Source organism: Carcharodon carcharias, chromosome 5, assembly GCF_017639515.1.
Source record: "Carcharodon carcharias isolate sCarCar2 chromosome 5, sCarCar2.pri, whole genome shotgun sequence".
Taxonomy (NCBI): domain Eukaryota; kingdom Metazoa; phylum Chordata; class Chondrichthyes; order Lamniformes; family Lamnidae; genus Carcharodon; species Carcharodon carcharias.
In genome coordinates, this window is record NC_054471.1 from 82,347,827 (window position 1) to 82,369,119 (window position 21,293).

Below are 21,293 nucleotides of genomic sequence, written 5' to 3' on the forward strand. Positions count from 1 at the left end.
TTGACCCAAGAGTTTGTTTCTAATTGCATACAAACTTGTAGCAGTGTAGCAAATGATGTCCATTGATGGCTGTTTAAGGTGAGTAGGAGATTGAGCTCTGGCTAGGGTGTTCAGCCAGTGGCCTGTTGGAAAGCAGAGGCTTTTTTAAAGGGGTAAATTGATATAAGTAAATTGATGAACATGTCCTTCACTTACCTTCCCAGCTGCTCAGTGCCCGGACCTAGATTCTGGATAATACTTTACTTTTATTCTTTCACGGGTGTGGCCATCGCTGGCTAGGCCAGCATTTATTGCCCATCCCTAACTGCCCTTGAGAAGATGTTGATGAGCCGCCTTCTTGAACTGCTGCAGTCCCTGTGGTGTAGGTACATTCACAGTACTGTTAGGGAGGGAGTTCCAGGACTTTGACCCATTGACAGTGAAGGAGCGGCGATCTATTTCCAAGTTAGGATGGTGAGTGCCTCGGAGGGGAGGTGGTGCTCCCATGCATCTGCTGCCCTTGTCCTTCTAGATGGTAGAGGTGGGGGTTTGGAAGGTGCTGCTGGAGGAACCTTGGTGATTGGTGCAATGCATCTTGTAGATTATACACTCTGCTGTTACTGTGTGTTGATGGTGGAAGAATGAATGTTTAAGGTGGTGGAAGAGGTGCTGATAAAGCAGTCTGCTTTGTCCTGGATGGTGTCAAGCTTCTTGAACATTGTTGGAACTGCACCCATCCAGGCAAGTGAAGAGTATTCAGTCACAGTCCTGACTTGTGCCTAGTAGATGGTGGACAGGCTTTGGGGAGTCAGGAGGTGAGTTACTTGCCACAGGATTCCTAGCCTCTGACCTGCTCTTGTAGCCACAGTATTTTTATGGCTAGTCTAGTTCAGTTTCTGGTAAATGGTAACCCCCAGGATATTGATAGTGGGGGATTCAGTGATGGTAATGCATTGAATGTCAACGGACAATGGTTAGATTCTCTCTTATTAGAGATGGTCATTGCATGGCACTTGTGTGGCGCAAATGTTACTGCCACCTATCAGCCCAAGTCTGCATTTTGTCTACATCTGGCTGCATGTGGGCATGGACTATTTCAATATCTGAGGAGTCATGAATGGTGCTGAACATTGTGTAATCATCAGCGAACATCCCACTTCTGACCTTTTGATGGAAGGAAGATCATTGATGAAGCAACTGAAGGGCCTAGGACACTACCCTGAGGAACTCCTGTAGTGATGTCCTGGAACTGAGATGATTGACCTCCAAAAACTAAATCATCTTCTTCTTGTGTGCTGGGTATGACATCATTTTGAGTTTTCACTTGATTCCCATTGACTTCAGTTTTGCTAGGGCTCCTTGATGCCATTCTTGATCAAATGCCTCCTTGGTGCCAAGGACAGTCAGTCTCACTTCACCTCTGGCTGTCATGAGTTCAGGAACTGAGTAGCCCTGGTGGAACCCAAACTGAGTGTCATTGAGCAGGTTATTGCTGAGTGAGTGCCGCTTGAAACCACTGTCGGCAATACCTTCCATCACTTTGCTGAAGATAGAGAATAAACTAAAGAGACTGTAATTGGCTGGGTTGGTTTTGTCCTGCTTTTTGTGGCTAGGACATGACTGGGCAATTTTCCACACTGTTGGGTAGATGCCAGTGTCGTAGTTGCATTGGAACAGCTAATCCTTCTGAATTCCTAGGCTTTTCTATGGAACACAAAATAGTCACACAGAAAGGTAGTATGAATTAATTAAGCATTGGTAATGATTTTCTCTGAGTAGAATTCGGCCTGTTCATTTACATCAAGCAACATCATCTTGCAGTGGCAACTATTTCATTTCAAAATTGCTACTTATTGGGTAATATAACCTCCAAGGTTCAGTATTCCTGTTTTTAGTTGAGAGATACCATCTACAGATCTTGTTTCTGAATCAGCTGTTCTTAGATCTCTCTTTTCCAAATTCCATGATAGATTTGGCTCATCTCCAGCCGCCCTTTTCTCTCCAAAGTCCTTCAGTTTATTGTTGTCTCGCTGTCTACTTCTCTTTTCCCATGTTTGAATCTTCAATCAGGTTTATGCCCCCTGCCACAGCAATGAACAGAGGCTTAATCAAAGTCTCAAGTGACATCCTCTTTGACTGTGACCATGGGACAATATTTCTCCTCATCCCTCTCGAACTAGCTGCAGCCTTTGACACCACCATTAGTTACCCTTGAATGCTTCTCCTCTCTTGACCAGCTTAGTGGGACTGCCCTTGCCTGCTGCCACAGAGATATTTTACTGCTTAACTGGACAACTCTGAGGAGGTCAGTGTGTTCCTAGCTAGTATAAGTTTAGTAGATATTTTCCATTTAAATATTAAGAAGAGCAATTCAAAAAGGTCCATAAACTAAGAGGGAAAGTGAATGGTAAAATAGGTAACAAGAAAGGTAATGATAACAAAACATGGCCCCGAGTAGGAAACACTAATACAGTTGCATAATTGTTATCTAGTGTGCATTGTCCTAAATGACCTGCAGGAGGAGTGACTTTGCCAACCCTCCAGGATTAGCCTGAAGTCTCCAGGAATTGAAGATCAATCTCCAGGACATTGCTGTGTGTGACCCTGGGCAAAGAATCATCAGGACATTAAAAAAAGATTTGTATATCTTTGTCACTTTGTTTGAACATTTCTCTTTACTAGATATAAAAATACTGAGAATGAAAAAGTAGGCACCTTGGCTGACAGCCAACCATCAACTAAATGGGTAATGAGTCATTTTGCTTTCCACTCGGCGTAGGAAGGCATTACGTCACAAAGATGGATGTGCTGGTCGACTAATGGCTGGATTGTGGGGGCAAGTCATGTGATGAAACCTCCAGGAGTGCTCTTAATAGCAGTTGGCAAACCTAAGGAGTTTTCAGCAACATTATTCCATTGTCAGAAGAACCTGAACTATATGGGAAAGGAACGTGTGTAGCAAAGGATAGCGCCATTCAACTTCTTTTGGTGAAGCTTAGTATATGAGAGAGCAACAAGGTCCACCACCAGATTATCAAGGGCAGGTATGGATAGGCAAGAAATAACAGTCTTGCCAGCAATGACCATATCCCGAAGAATGACAAAGCAAAGAATGTGGGGAAATGAAAAGGAATCTGTTTAAATATGTGAAAAATATAAATCATGATTGCCCTGTGAATGGTTATAGACTGAAGAACATGAAGATTGGGATTTGTCATTGATCAGACCATGAATTTGTGAGACAGCAGTCAAGGAGGTTTAAGGCATTATTTAGTCATGTTCAAGTGACGGGTTGGAGCATCTCATGTTAATTCTACCTCTAATTAAGACCTTACTTAAATGTATGCACCTATTCTGGTCACTTCACATCTAAAAGGATGTTGGTGCACTTGAGAGGGTAGAAAAGAGAACATCATGAATAATTCCTGAACTCAAGACAGTTTGCTACAAAGAAGTAGATTGAATTATTCAGGTTGATTAAAAGAAGATTGAGGCATAAGGAGAAACTGCAGTACTGTATGCATTGACTGGATAATGAGAAGAGTTGAAGGTGTATTTTTTATCAGATTATTTTAGTTAAATCCTAGAAAAGGTATAGAAGAGCATTAATATATATATTAGAAGAGCATTAGTTTGAAATGGAGCAAAGAAAGAACATAAAGATAAATTAGAAATAAGAGGCGTTGATATCAATTTGGCTCGTCTGGCATTAATGAATCATAACGGTCTCAGTATAGAATCAGAAGCCTTATGGCCCAAGTACCACTTCATCAATGACCTTCCTTCCATCATAAGGTCAGAAGTGGGGATGTTCGCTGATGATTGCATAACATTCAGTGCCATTTGCGACTCCTCAGATACTGAAGCAGCTTATGTCCATATGCAGCAAGACCTGGAAAACATTCAGACTTGGGCTGATAAGTGACAGTTGTGCCAACTCAAGTGCCAGGCAATGACCATCTCCAACAAGAGAGAGTCTAACCATTGCCCCTTGACATTCAATGGCATTGTCATTGCTGAATTCCTGACTATCAATATCCTGGGGGTTATATCTGACCAGAAACTGAGCTGGACTAGCCATATAAATACTATGGCTACAGGAGCAGATCAGAGGATAGGAACTCTGTGACGAGTAACTCTCCTTCTGACTCCCCAAAGTCTTTCCACCATCTACAAGGCACGAGTCAGGAGTGTAACCACTTGCATCGATGAGTGCAGCTCCAAACATATGCAAGAAGCTCAATGCCATCTAGGATAAAGCAGCCTGCTTGATTGACAACCCATCCACTCTCTTCAACATTCATTCCCTCCACCACTGACACACAGTGGCAGCAGTGTGTACCATATACAACATGCACTGCAGCAACACATCAAGGCTCCTTAGACAGTACCTTCCAAATCCGCAACCTCTACCTCTAAGGACAAGGGTAGCAGATACATGGGAACACCACCACCTGCAAGTTCCCCTCCAAGCCACACACCATTCTTACTTGGAAATATATCACTATTCCTTCACTGACGCTGGGTCAAAATCCTGGAACTCCCTCCCTAACAGCACTGTGGGTGTACCTATACCACATGGACTGCAGTGGTTCAAGAAGGCAGCTCACCACCACCTTCTCAAGGGCAATTAGGAATGGGCATCAAGTGCTGGCCCAGCCAGCGACGAACACATTCTGTGAATTAATTTTTAAAAAACCAACGATATGGTCACTGCCATTTTGGAAGGGGCCTACTGTTTGCTGTCCAAAGATCTGCCAGGTTCAGGTGGCAAGCACATTTTGCCAGCAGGATTGACTTGAATCTGGAGAGCTGGATGAAAATGTCCACTTGTGCCCTGCAGCTCAATGTTAACCAGGTCGCACCTCAAGATGGTGATCAGTCGTTCACTTTGGCCATAGGCAACAGCCAACACTGGTCTTTCTCCAAAACTCTGTCGACCCCAAGGTGTGGCTCCTTCCCGGTAGCAATCAGCATGAGTCAATTGCTAGAAACAGACAGAGAGTAGCTGATTTGACTGAGCTATGAGAGAATAGTGATTTGAAGGGACTTTGATATAGAATGAACGGCACAGTCCAACGTGGACTCAATGTGCCATAATGACCTGATGATTCGATAACAGAAACAGACTTTTTAGCCCAACTGGTCTTTGCTAGTGTTTGACTCCACTTGAAATGTCCTTCCACACTTTTCATCTAAGCCCATCAGGGATACTTTTTATTCCTTTCTCCTTCTTGTAACTGCTTAATGGCCTTACTTTGGATGACACTGGGCCTGAAATTCATTTGCTTAGCGCTGCTTCTTTTTACAGTAAATGCAGTGCCACTTTCTCTGCAATGAGAGCAGGACATGCCGAGGAGGCAGAGAGGGGAACTTCTGCGAGGAGGGAGGAGAAGGAGGGCTCTCCATAGAAGACCTTACCGTAAGAGGGGTTTCCAGGAGCACCAGTCCTATGTTGGGATGAGTCAGGAGCAGTGGCTTGGGTGGTTTCACCTTGCTAAGGTCATGACGACGGAGTTGTGTCACCTCTTTCACGAATACCCAGAGCCTCAAACCAGGGTGAGAACAACCATCCCAGTGCCTGTGAAGATCACTGTCACCCCTTCATTCTTCACAACCAGTTCCTTCCAAGCAGGAGCTGGCGATATTAGCAATGTGCCAAATTCACTATTCACAGAAGCATACAGGAGATAACAGAGGAAGGGAGACTTCAGCTTCTTCCCCCTGAGCAGGCAAGAGTAGGATATGAGGGCACCTGGGTTTGCCAAGATAGCTGGTTTCCCAATGGTCAAGGTGTCATTGACGGTAGGCACTGGCTCTGCAGCACCCGTCATATCAACAGGGCATAATATCACAACCACAATGGTTATCAACTTTGCCAATGTGCAGTTGGTGTGCGACCAAGCCAAGAAATTCATCTTGTTGAATTCCTACTAACCTGGTAGCACCCACAAAAATCTTATCATGTGACAGTAATTCCCTGGTTCTTCAGGCCTCAGAGGCAGCCAGCAAGATGGCTGCTCGGAGATGAGATATACCCCCTCCACACATGGCTTCACACACCCCCTTCCACCATCCCACCAGACAGGTTCAGAGTGCGTTGTGATGAGGAGTCACCAACACAACATTGTGAAGCAAGCCATGGGACTCCTAAAGCAATGGTTTCACTGGTTAGATGACTTGGGGGGGGAGGGGGGGGTGCGGTGGTGTAGTTGTGGTGGGGGTGGGGGGAGGTGGTTAGTGGGATCTATGCAGGACATGCCTGAGAGACTGCCCATGTTTGTGGTGGTATCCTGTGTCCTCTAGAAACTTGCAATTTGGAGGACAACAGCTACTACCTTCTGAGAGTTTGAGTCCACTGCTGGAGGAGCAGAGGCCGGGACCACTTGCACCACATACATCTACCTAGTGAGAGGGACCGCATTGTGAGACTTCCCTTCAATTAAAATTAACTTCCCCACCCCTAAGGTGGACCCACCTTTTGCTTATAATAATCCATTTCTGACACCTCACCCTTGGCCAACATCAATCAATACAGCAAAAACCTTCACACAACTACTTTATTCAACAATGCATGAATAATATAAAGAAAAACAGAATTAATCACCCATGTACATCCGCGTAGTGCCTGTTTGCTGGGTACCTTTGTCCTATTGCTCCTACACAGTGCTACCCCAGTGGATGCAGCATGGCTGCTGATTGTCAGTAGGTGAACCTGCAGATGGGCATGCATCTCAAGTAGCCTTGGGCTGCACCATGGCAGCCTGGACGGCAGCAGTCTGGGCTGGCTGGCTGACAGCTAGCAGCATGGGGACTGATGGTGATGGAAGCACGAATGCTGTTATCCTGAGACCCGACATCAGGTTCATGCTCCATGGAATCACTGCCACTCCCCTGGTGCAGCCATCCTGGTGCAGAAGACTGCTGGACTGCTGTCAGAGCTGACATGTCCCTTTGAGCACTGGCATCTGCATCCATGATATTGGCTGTCTGTGCCTGGATGGCAGCAGCCAGGGATCTCATGGCCTCTGTCTGAGCTTCCACTGCAGCACTGAGATATGGGCCTGTGCTGTATTGGAAGCTGAGACAGCAGCCAGCAGACACACCATCATGGGTCAGTCTGCTAGAGCTACCATTGAGTTGGTCACCATTTCCATGCTGGAAAGGGTAGTCTTCCAGCTCTGTGTGATGCTCTGCGCCATGGTGAAGCTGGACTCCCCCGTACTCCTTCGGCACCTGGCAGGCCTGTCAATGTACCAAGCATCTTGGTGTGCACGCTCATCAGCGTTTTCCTTAGTCCACCCCAATCCTCATCTGAGTGCTCAGCAGCGGCATTGGTGGGTGACATCATCCTTCAGGGAGTTCAATGAACTGACCTAGCTGTAGCCACACTTCCCTGGTGACTCAATGCATCCTGTCTCCACACTAACCTGTAACATTCGAGTAGTGCCAGTGTCTGAACTGCTGGCTGTGAGGGTCACAGGATCATAAGAAGCAGGAATTGGCCTGCTCTGCCATTCAATAAGTTAATAGCTGATCTGATGTAGCCTGAACTCCACTTTCCTGCCTGTCCCCCATAACCCTTGACTCCCTTGTCAAGCAAAAATATATCTAAGTCAACCTTGAATATATTCAATGGCTCAGCCTCCATTTCTCTCTGGAGAAGAGAATTCCACAGACTAATGACCCTCTGAGAAAAGACATTTCTCCTCATCTCCATCTTAAATGGGGAGGTGGTGGCGGTGGCATAGTGGTATTGTCACTGGGCCTGGTAATCCAGAGACCCAGGGTAATGCTCTGGGGACCCATGTTAAAATCCTGCCATGGCAGATGGTGAAAATTGAATTCAATAAAAATCTGGAATTAAAAGTTTGATGAAACCCATTAGTGAACCCAACTGGTTCAGATGTGATCTGGTTCACTAATGCTCTTTAGGGAAGGAAATCTGCTGTCCTTACCCTGGTCTGGCCTACATGTGACTCCACACCCACAGCAATGTGGTTTACTCTTAAATGCCCTCTGGTCTGCCCATATTCCATGAATGAATATTAAAACTGTGTTCTCTGGTCCAAGACTCTCCCACAAGGGGAAACATACACCTACCCTGGCAAGCCCCCTCAGAATCTTATGTTTCAATAAAATCATCTCTCATTCTTCTAAACACTGATGAATATAGGCCCAACCTGTTCAACCTTTCCTCAAAAGACAACCAGATCAAGTGACAGTGCTTCTTCCTCAGAATTCTGTTCATATGCTTGGCCTTCTGTGTGAGGCTGTAGAGGCTGAGCAGCCGGCAGTTCATGGCTATCTGAAAGTGCAAAAAGATATGAGAAAGTGAAGTGGGTTCAAAGCAGAAAGTCCGCAGTCACTCTATCGACAGGTCCTGTTTCATGGCACCTTTCAGGATGAGGGTGAGGAGTGAGTGGAGGAGGTGTAAAAGGCAGCAACTTATTGTCATCTAGGATGGCCTCGACAGCTCTGGGTGCCCCGGGCTTTATGGTATTGCTGCTGATAATCCCATGCAGCATTGCTGAGGGGATGCAGGTGTGCTGGTTCTCTACCAGTGCTTTGGGTCTCCAGCCTGTTGTGGTTGCCTTCTCCTGAAAGAGACCAGAATGCCACCGACCATGTGTCAGTGTGTTGTGCTTTTCAGAGGCGTGTAGAGATGGGTGTGAGGTTGGCAGGATTGGAATGTGTGTCTGTGTCTGTGCGTGTGCATGTGTGCATGTGAGGTGATTCTCCTGAGTGTCAGGGAGTGCTGCTGGGTGAGTGATGACCATGTGGTGCATTGATCAGTGTGAGGTGTGGTCAAGTAGGAGATGTGAAGTGCAACTGCATTCATTCATGTCCACCACTCAGTTGAGGTCACTAACCATTTTCAGACACTGCTGCCATGTCCTGGAGTGACATTGTGGACACAAATGTTCCCCATTCCCTCAGAGATTCAGTCTCCTGAGCTTCCTGCCTGCATCCCACCCCCATCCCTAACAGAATTATGACTTCTTTCTTCCTCTGTATCTCACTGACCCATGCATCGAAAGCATTGTCACTGAGGTGGAAGCCCCTTTCCCTGATGAGTGAGATGTGCAAAGCTCCTTGTCCCTCATTGGAACTGTGATTATCCAACAGTCTGTAGTCCAGTGCTGCAACGTCACTTTTATAGGGATTGCGCCTTTAAGAAGGGAAGCCTGCCTGAAACATATGCTTTTTTCAAAATGTGACTCAACCCCTGGGGTGCAGAGAGGGCACTGGCCACACAATGGAGTCTCATCTCAGCACATAGCAGACCATGGCCATGCTACAACTGGGAGAGGCGGTGCCGGAGTTTAATATCATTGGGCTAGTATTCCACAGGCCCATGCTAATCCTATTGGGACACCAGTTCAAATCCCAACATGGTAGTTGGTGGAATTTAAATTCAATTAAATAATAAATCTGGAATTAACAGCTTGTCCATCGAATCATTATTGATTGTTGCATAAACCCCATCTGGTGCACTAAAGGGAAGGAACTCTGCCATACTTACCTAGTATGGCCGACATGCAAATCCAGACCCATAGCAATGTTGATTCTTAACTGCCCTAAATGGTCTAGTAAGCCCTTCAGTTGTACCAACTCTCTACAAAACCTAAAAGGAAAGAAATCAGGTGGACGGATCGACCAGAAATGACAATGGCAAACCCAGCCCTGTTGACCCTGCAAAGTCATCCTTACTAATTGGGGTTTGTACCAAATTTGGGAGAGCTGTCTCGCAAGCTAGTCAAGAAATAGACTGGCATAGTCATACTCACCAAATCATACCTTACAGACAATGGCCAGGATTTTTATGGCCCCGACACTGGCAGGCATCGTTGTGGGCGGGACTGGAAAATTTGGAAAGCCATTGACTTTTTTTGGCCCTCCAAATTTTGTTGACCCGCCTGCGACAATGTCTGCCAGTGGCGTGGCCAGAAAATCCTGCCCAATGTCCCAACACCACCATCACTATCTCTGGATATGTCCTGTCCCACCAAAAAGACAGATCCAGCAGAGGTGGCGGCACAGTGGCACACAGTTGGGAGGGAGTATGCCTGGGATTCCTCAACATCGACTCTGGATTCCATAAAGTCTCATGGCATCAGGTCAAACATGGGCAAGGAAACCTCCTGCTGATTATCCCATACCACCGCACCACCCACCCCCCCAACCCACCTCAGCTGATGAATCAGCACTCCTCCATGTTGAACACCAATTGCAGGAAGCACTGAAGTTGGCAAGGCACAGAATGTACTCTTGGTCCATCACCAAGAGTGGCTCGGTAGCACCGCTACTGATTGAGCTGGCCAAGTACTACAGGGCTGGGCCAGTGACAGGTGGTGAGGAAGCCTACTTGACCTCATCATCATCAATTTCCTGTCACAGATGCATCTGTCTATGACATTATCGGTAGGAGTGACCATCACACAGTCCTTGTGCAGACAAAGTCCCGCCTTCACACTGAGGATACTCTCCAGCATATTGTGTGCAAAATGGGTAGATTTCAAACAGATCTAGCAACTCAAAACCAAGCATCCATGAGGTGCTGTGGACCATCAGCAGCAGCAGAATTGCGTACAACCATAATCTGTAACCTCATGGCCCAGCATATCCCTCACTCTACTATTACCATCAAGCTGGGTGATTAATCTTGGATCAGTGGGGAATGCAGGAGGGCATGCCAGAAGCAGCATCAAGAATGCCTTAAATGAGATATCAATCTGGTGAAGCTACAACACATGGCCACATGCATGCCAAACAGCAGAAGCAGCATGCAATTGACAGAGCTAAGCAATCTCACAACCAACAGATCAGATCAAAGCTTTGCCACATCCAATTGTGAATGGTGATGGCACCACCAGGGTCACTCAGCTCCTGACCTCATTACACTCTTGGTCCAAATATAGACAGAAGAGATGCAGTGAGAGTAACTGCTCTTGACATCAAGGCAGCATTTGACTGAGTGTGGCATCAAGAAGCCCGAGCAGAACTAGATGGGAATCGGTGAAAACTCTCTGCTGGTTGGAGTCAACCTGTCCACCGTCTACAAGGCACAAGTGAGGAGTGTGATGGAATACTCCCCACTTGCCTGGATTAGTGCAGCTCCCACAACACTCAAGAAGCTAGACAGGACAAAGCAGGCCGCTTAAATGACACTGCACCCACCACCTTCAACATTCACTTCCTCCACCACCGACACCTAGTGGTAGCAGTGTATACCATCTACAAGATTCCATGCAGCTGCTTAACCAGCCTTCTTCAACAGCACCTTTCAAACTCGCAACCTCTACCACCCAAAGAACATGAGCAGCAGATGCACGGGTACACCACAACCTGGAAGTTCCCCTCCAAGTCGCTCACCATCCTGACTTGGAAATATATCTCTATTTCTGCACTTTCACTGGGTCAGGATCCTGGAACTCCCTTCCTAACAGCACTGTGGGTGTACCTACACCACATGGACTGCAGTGGTTCAAGAAGGCAGCTTACCACCATCTTTTCAAGGGCAATTAGGGATGGCCATTAAATGTTGGCCCAGCCAGCGACACCCACATCCTGTGAAAGGATAAAAAAATCAGGCCATTTGAGGTGTATACAAATTTGCTGCCCAGCTCATTTCCAGTTGGGCAAACTACAAACCATAACACCTCTCCACACCCAAAAAACAGGGCAAATTAATTTCTAGTCCATAGTTTCCAATGCTCAGTAATATAAAGAAAAAATTGGTGGAGGGAATGGCAAAAAGATATTTAGGTTAAGTGCCTTTGTCAGAATGGCTGTGATAAGTGCCTGTACCTGAAGTGTTTAGCTGTCTTCACTCTCAACACACACTGTTTGTCATCAACCTTCCCCAGTTTCATTCGTTCAGATTTTGTCAGTTTTTTCCTGTTATCTACTACTGCTCAAGAGCAAGCTGAGAGGATGTTTTCTGTCTGTTCCAAAATCTCCTGCTTCCGATAGCATTCCCAGAATATGTTTAACAATGTGAAATATCCCTTCCTGCACTCAACAAGGAAAGATAGGGAATGTTATCTTTCCTTTACTCAGTTTCTGGCAACAAATGCTGTTTCCCCAAATGATTTAGTTATCTTTCAAACTTATGTTTACACGGGAAGGATCCTACACATGGGTTTACTGCTTTTATGCTTTTGTAAAACTAACATCTGTCTACGCTATTTGGACAGAATTAGACACATTCATGATGCACCTTTAGAGAGGGTGCTTGATAAATCATGGCAGCTGTGGACTAAAATTTATTTTAAATCAAATGTATTTAATGGATGCATTTAATGGGAAGCTCGAAAAGCACACAAAGGAGGGAGGAATAGAGGGATATGCTGATAGTATGAAGACGGGGAGGAGGAGGCTCGTGTAGAGTATAAGCACCAGCATGGACCAGTTGTGTCAAAAAGCCTGTTTGTAAAACACAGAAAATGCTGTGTGTGTGATGTAAAAGTCCCTTCAAATGTAAAGCAATGTAAGCACATTTCTTGAGTGTGCATCTGCATTATGCACTATTGAATTCTCCTCTTTTAAACAAATTTCAGCTTCAAATTTTACAAGGGTCTATGCCAGCAACTGGGACTGTAGCATATTGACAGCCAATTGTTCGCCACACCAGATTTTAGTTTGCAATGACTTGGAAAACATTGCCAAGATTTTTAATTTCAAACCAAGTAAAAGCAATAGTGAGACTAGGAAAGCAGTGTTCCAACAGATTTTGAGCCATTGTTCTGTGAGCTTTGGTGGAAAAACAATCAGGCACAGTGAGAAATCAGTTATCAATTCGCTGCAATCCTGTTTCACGTGGCTGGCGGAGACCACTTTAACCCCTCAGATCAGCTTTGCATTGACTGAAACAATTTACTCCCCCAAGACCCGACCAGGAGCATTTGAATAACTTTCTCAGTTTTTTTTTCACTGTTTTAATTCTACAAGGGCTGAATGGTCTACGCCTGTGCCTGAGTTCCTAATGCAGACTTTGCATACAGAAACTTGCCAACCCCTTCACAAAGGAGTGGCTATCATTCTCTCACCGTGCAGCACACGAGAGGAACTCCCCAGCCCAGCCCACTCCACTCATCAGCAGTGATAGAATGTGCATTTGTAAGTTTTAATACACTGATTAACAAAAGATTCTGTACCTGTTTTGTTCGTACTTTGTCATTAAGATCAGTAAGAATGAATAAGATACAAATGTAAATGTGTGTAATTGTGCAATAGTAGAGCTTTCATAAACCTCTATTCTGTCCTTAGAATATGGATTGATGGGAGATCACACAATAAAAAGTCAGCGACCTCGATCAGTTCATGAGAGAAAGGTCCCTCAGGAACAAGCTGATGCTGGTAAAATTATGCCACATACTGGTAATTAATTCAATAGTTCTATTCCTGTCTTCATTTTATCAATATAACAAACCCACTGCATGCTTTCATAGAGTTTTTTTTTATTTTAATGGTGCAGGTGACGTTTCTTGTACATTAACCATTTTCTTTAAGACTGGTCACCCAAAAATGTCCAGAAGTACCATCAAGTCAGTAGCTGTACAATAATTGACAACTGTATTTTAGAAGCACAAATTTAGTATTAATAAAAACATGACACCTTTGCATGTAAGCATTAGATTATTACTTACAGGAGTTTCCGCTAGTTTTACAAAAGCAATGAACCGAACTTGGGTGAGGTTAGATATTCATGTTTGTGTGGGTCAATGTTTGGGGCTCTTGAGTGTCCTGCCCCTAGATACATAGGGGAACCCTTGTCTTTAACCACATGTCATAGACCCTTAAAACATTTGCATTGGTTGCCATTTTAACCTGACCCACCTGTTGGGCAACCGATGGGATCAGGTGCAGCACAGGTTTTATTCTCAGTTGAAGTCAACATTAGCTGGAGTGTAAAACTGATGTTCTACCCGATCCCCACCCCATCACCACCCACCCCAACCCCTGGAGAGTGAGTATAAAATTACTAAAACTACTCCTTGGTTCTCTGTAGTCACTCTGTGTTCACTGTTAGAGTGCTAGAACGTGCATGCCAAATGAGCTCATGTGATGTGAGAGATTGTCCGTGTTAAAATTTCAGGAAAAGATTATGACCTTCTCCAATTCAGATGATCGTGATTAACATAGACATTGTTCATCAATTAAAAATCTGTACAAGCTGTCATGTTTTCCACCTCCAACGGATACTTAAGTGTGCCTAACCATTCAGAAGCTCACTGTTCAAAGTGCTATTTTTTTTGCCCACTCTCATTGTGTGGTTTGAGGGTGAACCTATCGTCATTCCCTAGCTGATGGAGATGAGCAGATTGGGATAAAAAGGTTTTTCATTTTGTTAATCTTATACTGCACAAAAGGTTTTCTTGAACTTATTTCCTCTTGGTTTATTAATGCAGGATTTGATTTGCATTATTATTTTCAAAAAAGAATTTCGTGCGCTCATGTCCATTGAAATAGTCAAGTCTGAATCATTGAACTGTTAAGTGTTTTCAACATTAACATTTAATCGTGTTAATGGCGGACCATATACTTCCCTATCTTTTCACTTAATTTTCTGGCGCCTGGGCATCTGATGCTCAGGGTTCCCTTATAGTTCAAAAGAAGTGATTCTAATGAAATAGATGAGCTGCTAGACCTCAAGAGTTAAGAGGAAGAAGGGGGTTAGAAAAGCAAAGAGAGAGGAGGAAAATGATAAAGTTAGCAGACCTCAGTAGAAGATCTATTCCTGCCAATCAGTCGCGGAGTAACATGCACAAAATGTTCTGAAGAAGCCTTCAGTTCAGATTGCCTTTTCACCCTGTCTAAAAGAGATTGGGCTTCAATGAGTAGGAGGTGATAAAGGGGGGAAATAATCAGGATTTTCAAATGTAACTGTGTATTTTTTACCTTTAATTTTGCATGTTTTCTGCATTTAGTGTTTCATTTCCATCACGCCCGGTGCTGCTATAGTTGTTGACAAGTAGATCCAGGGGAAATGGACTGTTTCTAATTCAGTGCAAGGCACCATTGCATTGTGTTCACTATTGGTATATGACGTAGTTGGTGTTCATTGTACTTTTTTGTCCACTGAATTAGATCTGTAATACATATAAATGTATTTTATTTAGAAAAAAACTATGCTGCACTCTCTAACCTGCCTTGACCCCAGTTAAATAAACAGCCTCCTCTTTGCCGGTTTTCATTGAAACGGTGCAAAGTCATTGATGTAGATTTATTATCAGCAGCGTTGAGATTGTGACATGAAAATACTTGGGGAGTTAAGGTGTGTCTATCTGCATTAAGAATGGTGCTATCTTTTTGCTCTGTTTATTATTGTAACTGGAGTTAAACTCCTTTGGAAACAGTTATTGAAGCTTTAGGCTTAAAAAAAACCATACTGAGGAGAAATTTAGACTGCAGTTCACCATAAGAAAAATCATTAGAAGTGCTGACATTTTAATCCAATTCAAGCCCTCAACCAAACCAATGACAGAGTTGCAGTTATTGCAACTACCAACCTTCAATAGACTATATAACAAGAGCAAGGGCTGCATCATTGCTTCTGATGACATTATTGCTTCAGTCTGTTGCCTTCCCTAGATATCCTAAGTACCAGAACCAAGTTATTGGACATCAGTGTCTCAAATGCCACACATACTTTGGAAATATTAGGAGCTCCAATTTCTCTTTTCTAATAATTCCCCCGACTGTTTCAGGATGCATTGTCATTCTGATTAAATCCCTGCGAGCACAGGTATACGTGGGAGAAACGGACTCTAGCCCAACTGGATTACGGCGATAACAGTCCAAAGGCTTTTCTGAAGCAAACATGAAGAACCAAGAGTCACTCGAGACAGTTATTTCGATATGGGAGAAAGCACAGGGGAGAGTGCTGTTGTGGCCACTTTTACTGGTTTCAAGCCTGGACGTGACTGTTGATGCTATTAGGGGATGAACACTTAAATGGACTAACTCATCTGTTAAACCAGGCAAAGAGACGACAAGCAAAAACATTCATATCGCCAACTGTAGTTTCTGGACGTTAATTTTAGTTTTATATAAAAAAGGACTCCTATTTGTTCAATGCTATGATGGATGGGTAGCACACAGCAGAGTCTTGATGCCTGTTTATTCCTATGTCCCCTCATTTTCCCTCTGACCGTTAAAGACTTACTGAAATATCTATCAGAAACAATGTTATTGGTTTGCTTCAGCTTTTTGATGAGGCTTTAATAAATAAAGGAATAGCTTTTGTTTATTATTTCAAAAGAAAGCAATTTTTTTCAACAGTGAATTTGCTGTCTTTGGTGAATTGCTGTTTTGTTTTAGTCCTTTTCTGTCCTGCTGATTAAACTCCCTTAACGAGGAGTTTCCTGTGGAGTACTAATAAATATGGAAAAACTGCATATCTGGAATAATAATGCACAATGCTGGATATTCAGAGAAGGTCAGGCAGTATCTGGAAGGGGGAGAGGTTAATGTATTGGGTTTGGACCTTTTGTCAGAGCTGAAAGTTCAGTACAAGCGAGAGGTTTTTAGCTTTGCTGAAAAGTTCATGCTCAGCATGTCATAACCTGTCTCTCACTTTACAGGTGCTAACTTAAATTATAGAATGATTACAGCCATTCGGCCCATAGTATCTGTGCCAGCTCTCTGCAAGAACAATGCACCTGGAGCCACTCCCCTTCCTCCCCACTCCCATAATCCTGCAAATGTTTCCTCTTCAGATAATGATCCAGTTCTCTTTTGAAAGCCACAGTTGAATCTGCCTCCACCACACTCTCAGGCGGTGCGTTACAGATAATCTTTTCTGCACTCTCTCGAAAGCCTTTACATTGTTCCTAAGGTGTGGTTCCCAGAACTGGATGCAATACTCTAGTTGAGGCTGAATCAATATTTTATACAAGTTTAACATAAATTCCTTGCTCCTGCACTCTATTCCCCTATTAATAAAGCCCAGCATGCCATATGCTTTATTAACCCCACTCTCAACATGTCCTGCCACCTTCAATGATTTATGCACACATACCCCAGGTCCCTCTGCTCCTGCATTCCCTTTAGAATTGTACCCTTTAGTTTATATTGCGTCTCTGCGTTCTACCAAAATGAATCACTTCACGTTTCTATGCATTAAAGTTCATCTGCTACTTGTCCACCCATTTTGTCAGTCTGTCTGTTTTCTAATGTGTATTCTCAACATTTTCCATTCACCTTTCTAGAGCACAGTGAAACATCCAAGGTCAAACCCCAGCCATATACAATGTTTTTAAGTTTGGGTTGTGACACTATGGTGCGCATTGCTTACTGTGACTAGCAGGCGATCTGTGTTCCCTTGCCCATACAATGCAAAAAATTGCACTTCTTTGTTTGAATAACAGCATGGAGGGTGCAAGGAATTTGAAAAAAAGGAGGCATTAAAAATATATACTATGATCTTCCTTAAAACCCCTCAGTTCCTTCTCTAGTGATCCTAGACATGTTGATTACAGGCTTGTGGGAGAACCAAGCCCCATGTGTTATTGTGCCTTAGGGATTTTGCTTCAGGAATTGCAAAGATAACCATACAGCAAAGCATAGGACAGCTGATAACCTTGTAATTAATGTGTCAGTGCACTTGAAAACAATTTAGATTTTTATGATTCATAATGCATACTTAGGAGGTACATAATGACTAGTCTAACAATTCAGGAACAACTTTCATTAAAGTGTTCATGGGACTCAGCCATTGCCACCAAGAGCCCCTTGGAGATGTCATTATCTCCTGCTAATGCTTGTTTTCTGACCTCTATTAATGCTGTCATGACATTACTTCTCAAATATAAATGGGGTTTCCATTCTAAATAGCATGGGATTCCTGAGTTAATATACACAGTGGCTTATTTTAGCCTGCAATTACATGTTTGCATTCGGGCAAAGCAAAAATGGAAGTGTAATTCTGGAATCAGGTCCCTGCCTGACTCGGGAACGCAGTGATAGCGATTCCCTCCCATCCACACCACTTTGCAAACTCGACCTCCCTCCACCCCCTATACGCTCTTCCCCTTCTTCCCCAATGCCAGGAAGGCTAGGTCCCACTATTTGAGCTTGACACAGCATGGAGTATAACTTCAATGGCCTGAGGGATGGGATTGATGAAAGTGATTAACAGTCTAGTGAAGCTGCAGGACCATTTTATAAGCTGACTAGCGAAGACATTTTTCAGTTTGGTCCCAAGGTGTTTCAAAATTCCCCTCAGGCGCCAAGAAAACGTATTTCCAGCCAGACCCTATCAATCAGGAGGTACTGGTTGCAAATCTCAGACCCCCAACACAGTATATATAGAACTGCCCGTTCAATTGTCATTCCAAACTGATTTCAAAGATCACTGGGAGTGTATTCAACTGCTCCTTTCAATTCCCTCATGATTATGGTTTCTAGCTGAGACACAAGATTGCAAACCTTGTCTGTCCTGTTTATTCTTGGTACTATCGTGTTATTGTCAATGAAATTGATGCTGTTTAATAATTGCTATGTCACTCTTTATATGCAGGAGACCCTGTTACAGAAGAATGGACCCAGTGGAGTATGTGTTCAGTAACATGTGGTCAAGGGTCGCAGGTGCGAACCAGAGCTTGTGTATCATCTTACGGGATTCTGTGCAGCGTGCCTTTAAGAGAATCAAGGGTTTGCAATAACACTGCCCTCTGTCCAGGTAGTGTTAGCAATGGATGAGTAAAAATATGGATGTTTAATTATATGACTCGATAGACGAGACAACCAAAAATCATTTTCAAATTCATGCATTTTGCTCCTGTTACCATTTGTTTTTTTTTTATTCAGTGTGATTGAATGTTTAGATATTTTACCTGCTTTAAGCTTAAACCAGTGTAGAAGTCAATATTTTTTTTTAAATTGGTTTTGCAATGATATGTTTGGATTTGACAAGATACCATGTAACCCACGCTCAGTGTGTGGCTAGATAAGCTCAATACTTTCAATTAGACCCGTCGACAAATCACACTGTTTAGCCAAAAACATCAGGTAAATGGGAATATTTCTTGTCATTATGCCGCCAGCAGCTGTGCGGAAGCCTGTTCAGCTTTATTCATATATTTATTTATTTCAGTACTCTTTACATTCTGATTTCTCTCGCTAGCTGGTTGGTGTACAGCTGCTGCAATGTTTTGGATAGTGATTGTTTGTATATCTTAAAATGATTCATTTCGTTCAAGATCGAGACCATCATTGCTGGAGACCAACTTCATCACAAAGGAACTCTCAGTGTTGAGGGAGAAAAAAAAGCAAGGAATGGAAATATATATATTTAATGGCAAAGGACGCAGTGAATTGTCATAGTGTGTTAGCATTTGATTAGGTTTCTCAGTACTAGAATAGAACAGAGAGCTGGTGGAATTAAACCTAATTTGCATTCTTTCCAAATGCGGAAAAGGTCTCTTATGTATTTGAAACATTATATTCACCTCACACTAGGGCACTGTAATTTACTCGTCACACAAGTTGGTGTTCAAGGTTGGGTTGTATAACATCCATTTTTGGATAGATGAGTTCCAGGCACCTGCACAGCTATGTGATTATAGGCTCCTGCTGTTTCTGGTAGATTTAGGCAGATGCACAGGATAACAAATTCCATCCTAATATCCTCACATGCACATTGACACCGTGGAAGCCTTGCCTGGCGGAATGCATTATTGCTTTGGGTTTATTCTTGGGGTGTGAGTGTTAGTAGAGGGGCCACTGTTCATATTGTCCCTCTCCCCTAGCCCTGATGAGGAAGTGGCTGTCTTCTCGAACCACCGCAGTTCATGTGGTGATATTATTCATAGTGGTTTGTGGCAAGCAAATGGGCCGCTCAGCCCCTTTCAGAAGACAGCTTAGAGTGAGCCGCAACAAGAATCATATTGCTTCCAATGTATGCAATCCCATGGGATAAATCTGTTTTCCAGTTGGCAGTTGCATTTCTACAGTTCTCTGGCCACTGTCAAAGACTAATTCTTTAGTCTTTTTGACTTCTAGCTTTAGATCATAGTTTATTTAATCTATATATGCATAGTTTCAAGGAATCAAGTTGGAGCAAAAAATGTCCAGGTCAACTTAAGTCCTTCAAATTGAACTGTCTAGACTCAGTTCCCTGCTATAAGAAAAAGGGAAGTTCATTATTGCTGTTCAATTACTGTTTCAGCCACTCTTGTTGAAAAATAAAGTTGAAAATTGACACTAAGCACAAAGGATAAGCAAATCAAGGTCCTCATTGCAGACGTATGCTGCTGCTGACTGCAGTTGGGTTTTTATTATTTTGGCCAAGAGTCACCCAGCAACAGTCAAGTGTAACACCAGTTTATCCAGTGGATCTGTTGATGAAGGCAGTGCTCAGCTGGGCCATAGGGACAAGAAAGAATCAGGCTTGATTTTCAGCCTGTGTCCAAGTAGCTCTTTCAGCAAGAAGACAAATACAGGCACTGAAGTTGGCCACTCTCTGGGTTGGGGAGGATAAAGGGGCAGTCGGCTGGTGGTAATTGCCCTCCAGTGACCTCTGCTAGAAAAGACAGGAATGTGTACTTGTGGCGATTGGGATCAGATTCAGGTGTGATACCTTCACTGTTGAATAGCCCACCGTTCCCTCACCATTGAGGCTGACACATTATTACCACGCAGTTGATTGGGGACTTCAAGTCAAGAGGGGAGAAAATTTAACAGCAACAGAGCTATACAGTGAAACTGGCTCTGTTATATAGACGCACCTTATGCTTTGTTATTCTTGTTTCTTGATGGTTGCACCATATTTTCCCCTTAAGCAATAATGACTTCTGTTCATGTACAACTTGCTGAGGGCACTCATTGGTAAAAACCAAGTCACCTTTTAGACACTTTGTAAGGCGCTCTATTGACAAAGACATTTCGGCCAGTCCCCAAACAGCACTTTCCAACACACCTCTGATGAAATTATTTCCATCCAAGAGAAATATTGACACACCGGACCAGTAATCCAGAGGCCCAGACTAATGCTCAGGGGAAATGGGTTCAAATCCCACAATGGCAGCTGGTCGAATTTGCATTCTATTAATAAAATCTGGAATGGAAAACCATTCTCAGTAATAGCGATAACCATGACAACGATCAAAGGTTCATTAATGCCCTTCAGAGAAGGAAAATATGCTACCCCTACCTGGTCATGACTACATGTGTCTCCAGACCCATAAGTGGTTGACTCTTAACTGCCCACTGCAATGGCCTAACAAGAGCGATTAGGAATGGGCAACAAAATGCTGGCCTTAATTATCAGCAGCATGAAAGAATTTTTTTTAAAAATATGATTTTGG

The 21,293-nt window shown here is 43.6% G+C and overlaps 1 protein-coding gene across 1 annotated transcript in view; it reads left to right on the forward strand.

Moving 5' to 3' along the window:
• Positions 1-21,293, forward strand: part of adgrb3 (adhesion G protein-coupled receptor B3) — a 1,012,398-nt gene that overhangs the window by 311,099 nt on the left and 680,006 nt on the right. The window contains exons 3-4 of the mRNA XM_041188763.1: positions 13,252-13,362; positions 18,506-18,667. Of these exons, the coding sequence (XP_041044697.1) occupies positions 13,252-13,362; positions 18,506-18,667 (273 nt within the window). The remainder of the gene's footprint in view (positions 1-13,251; positions 13,363-18,505; positions 18,668-21,293) is intronic.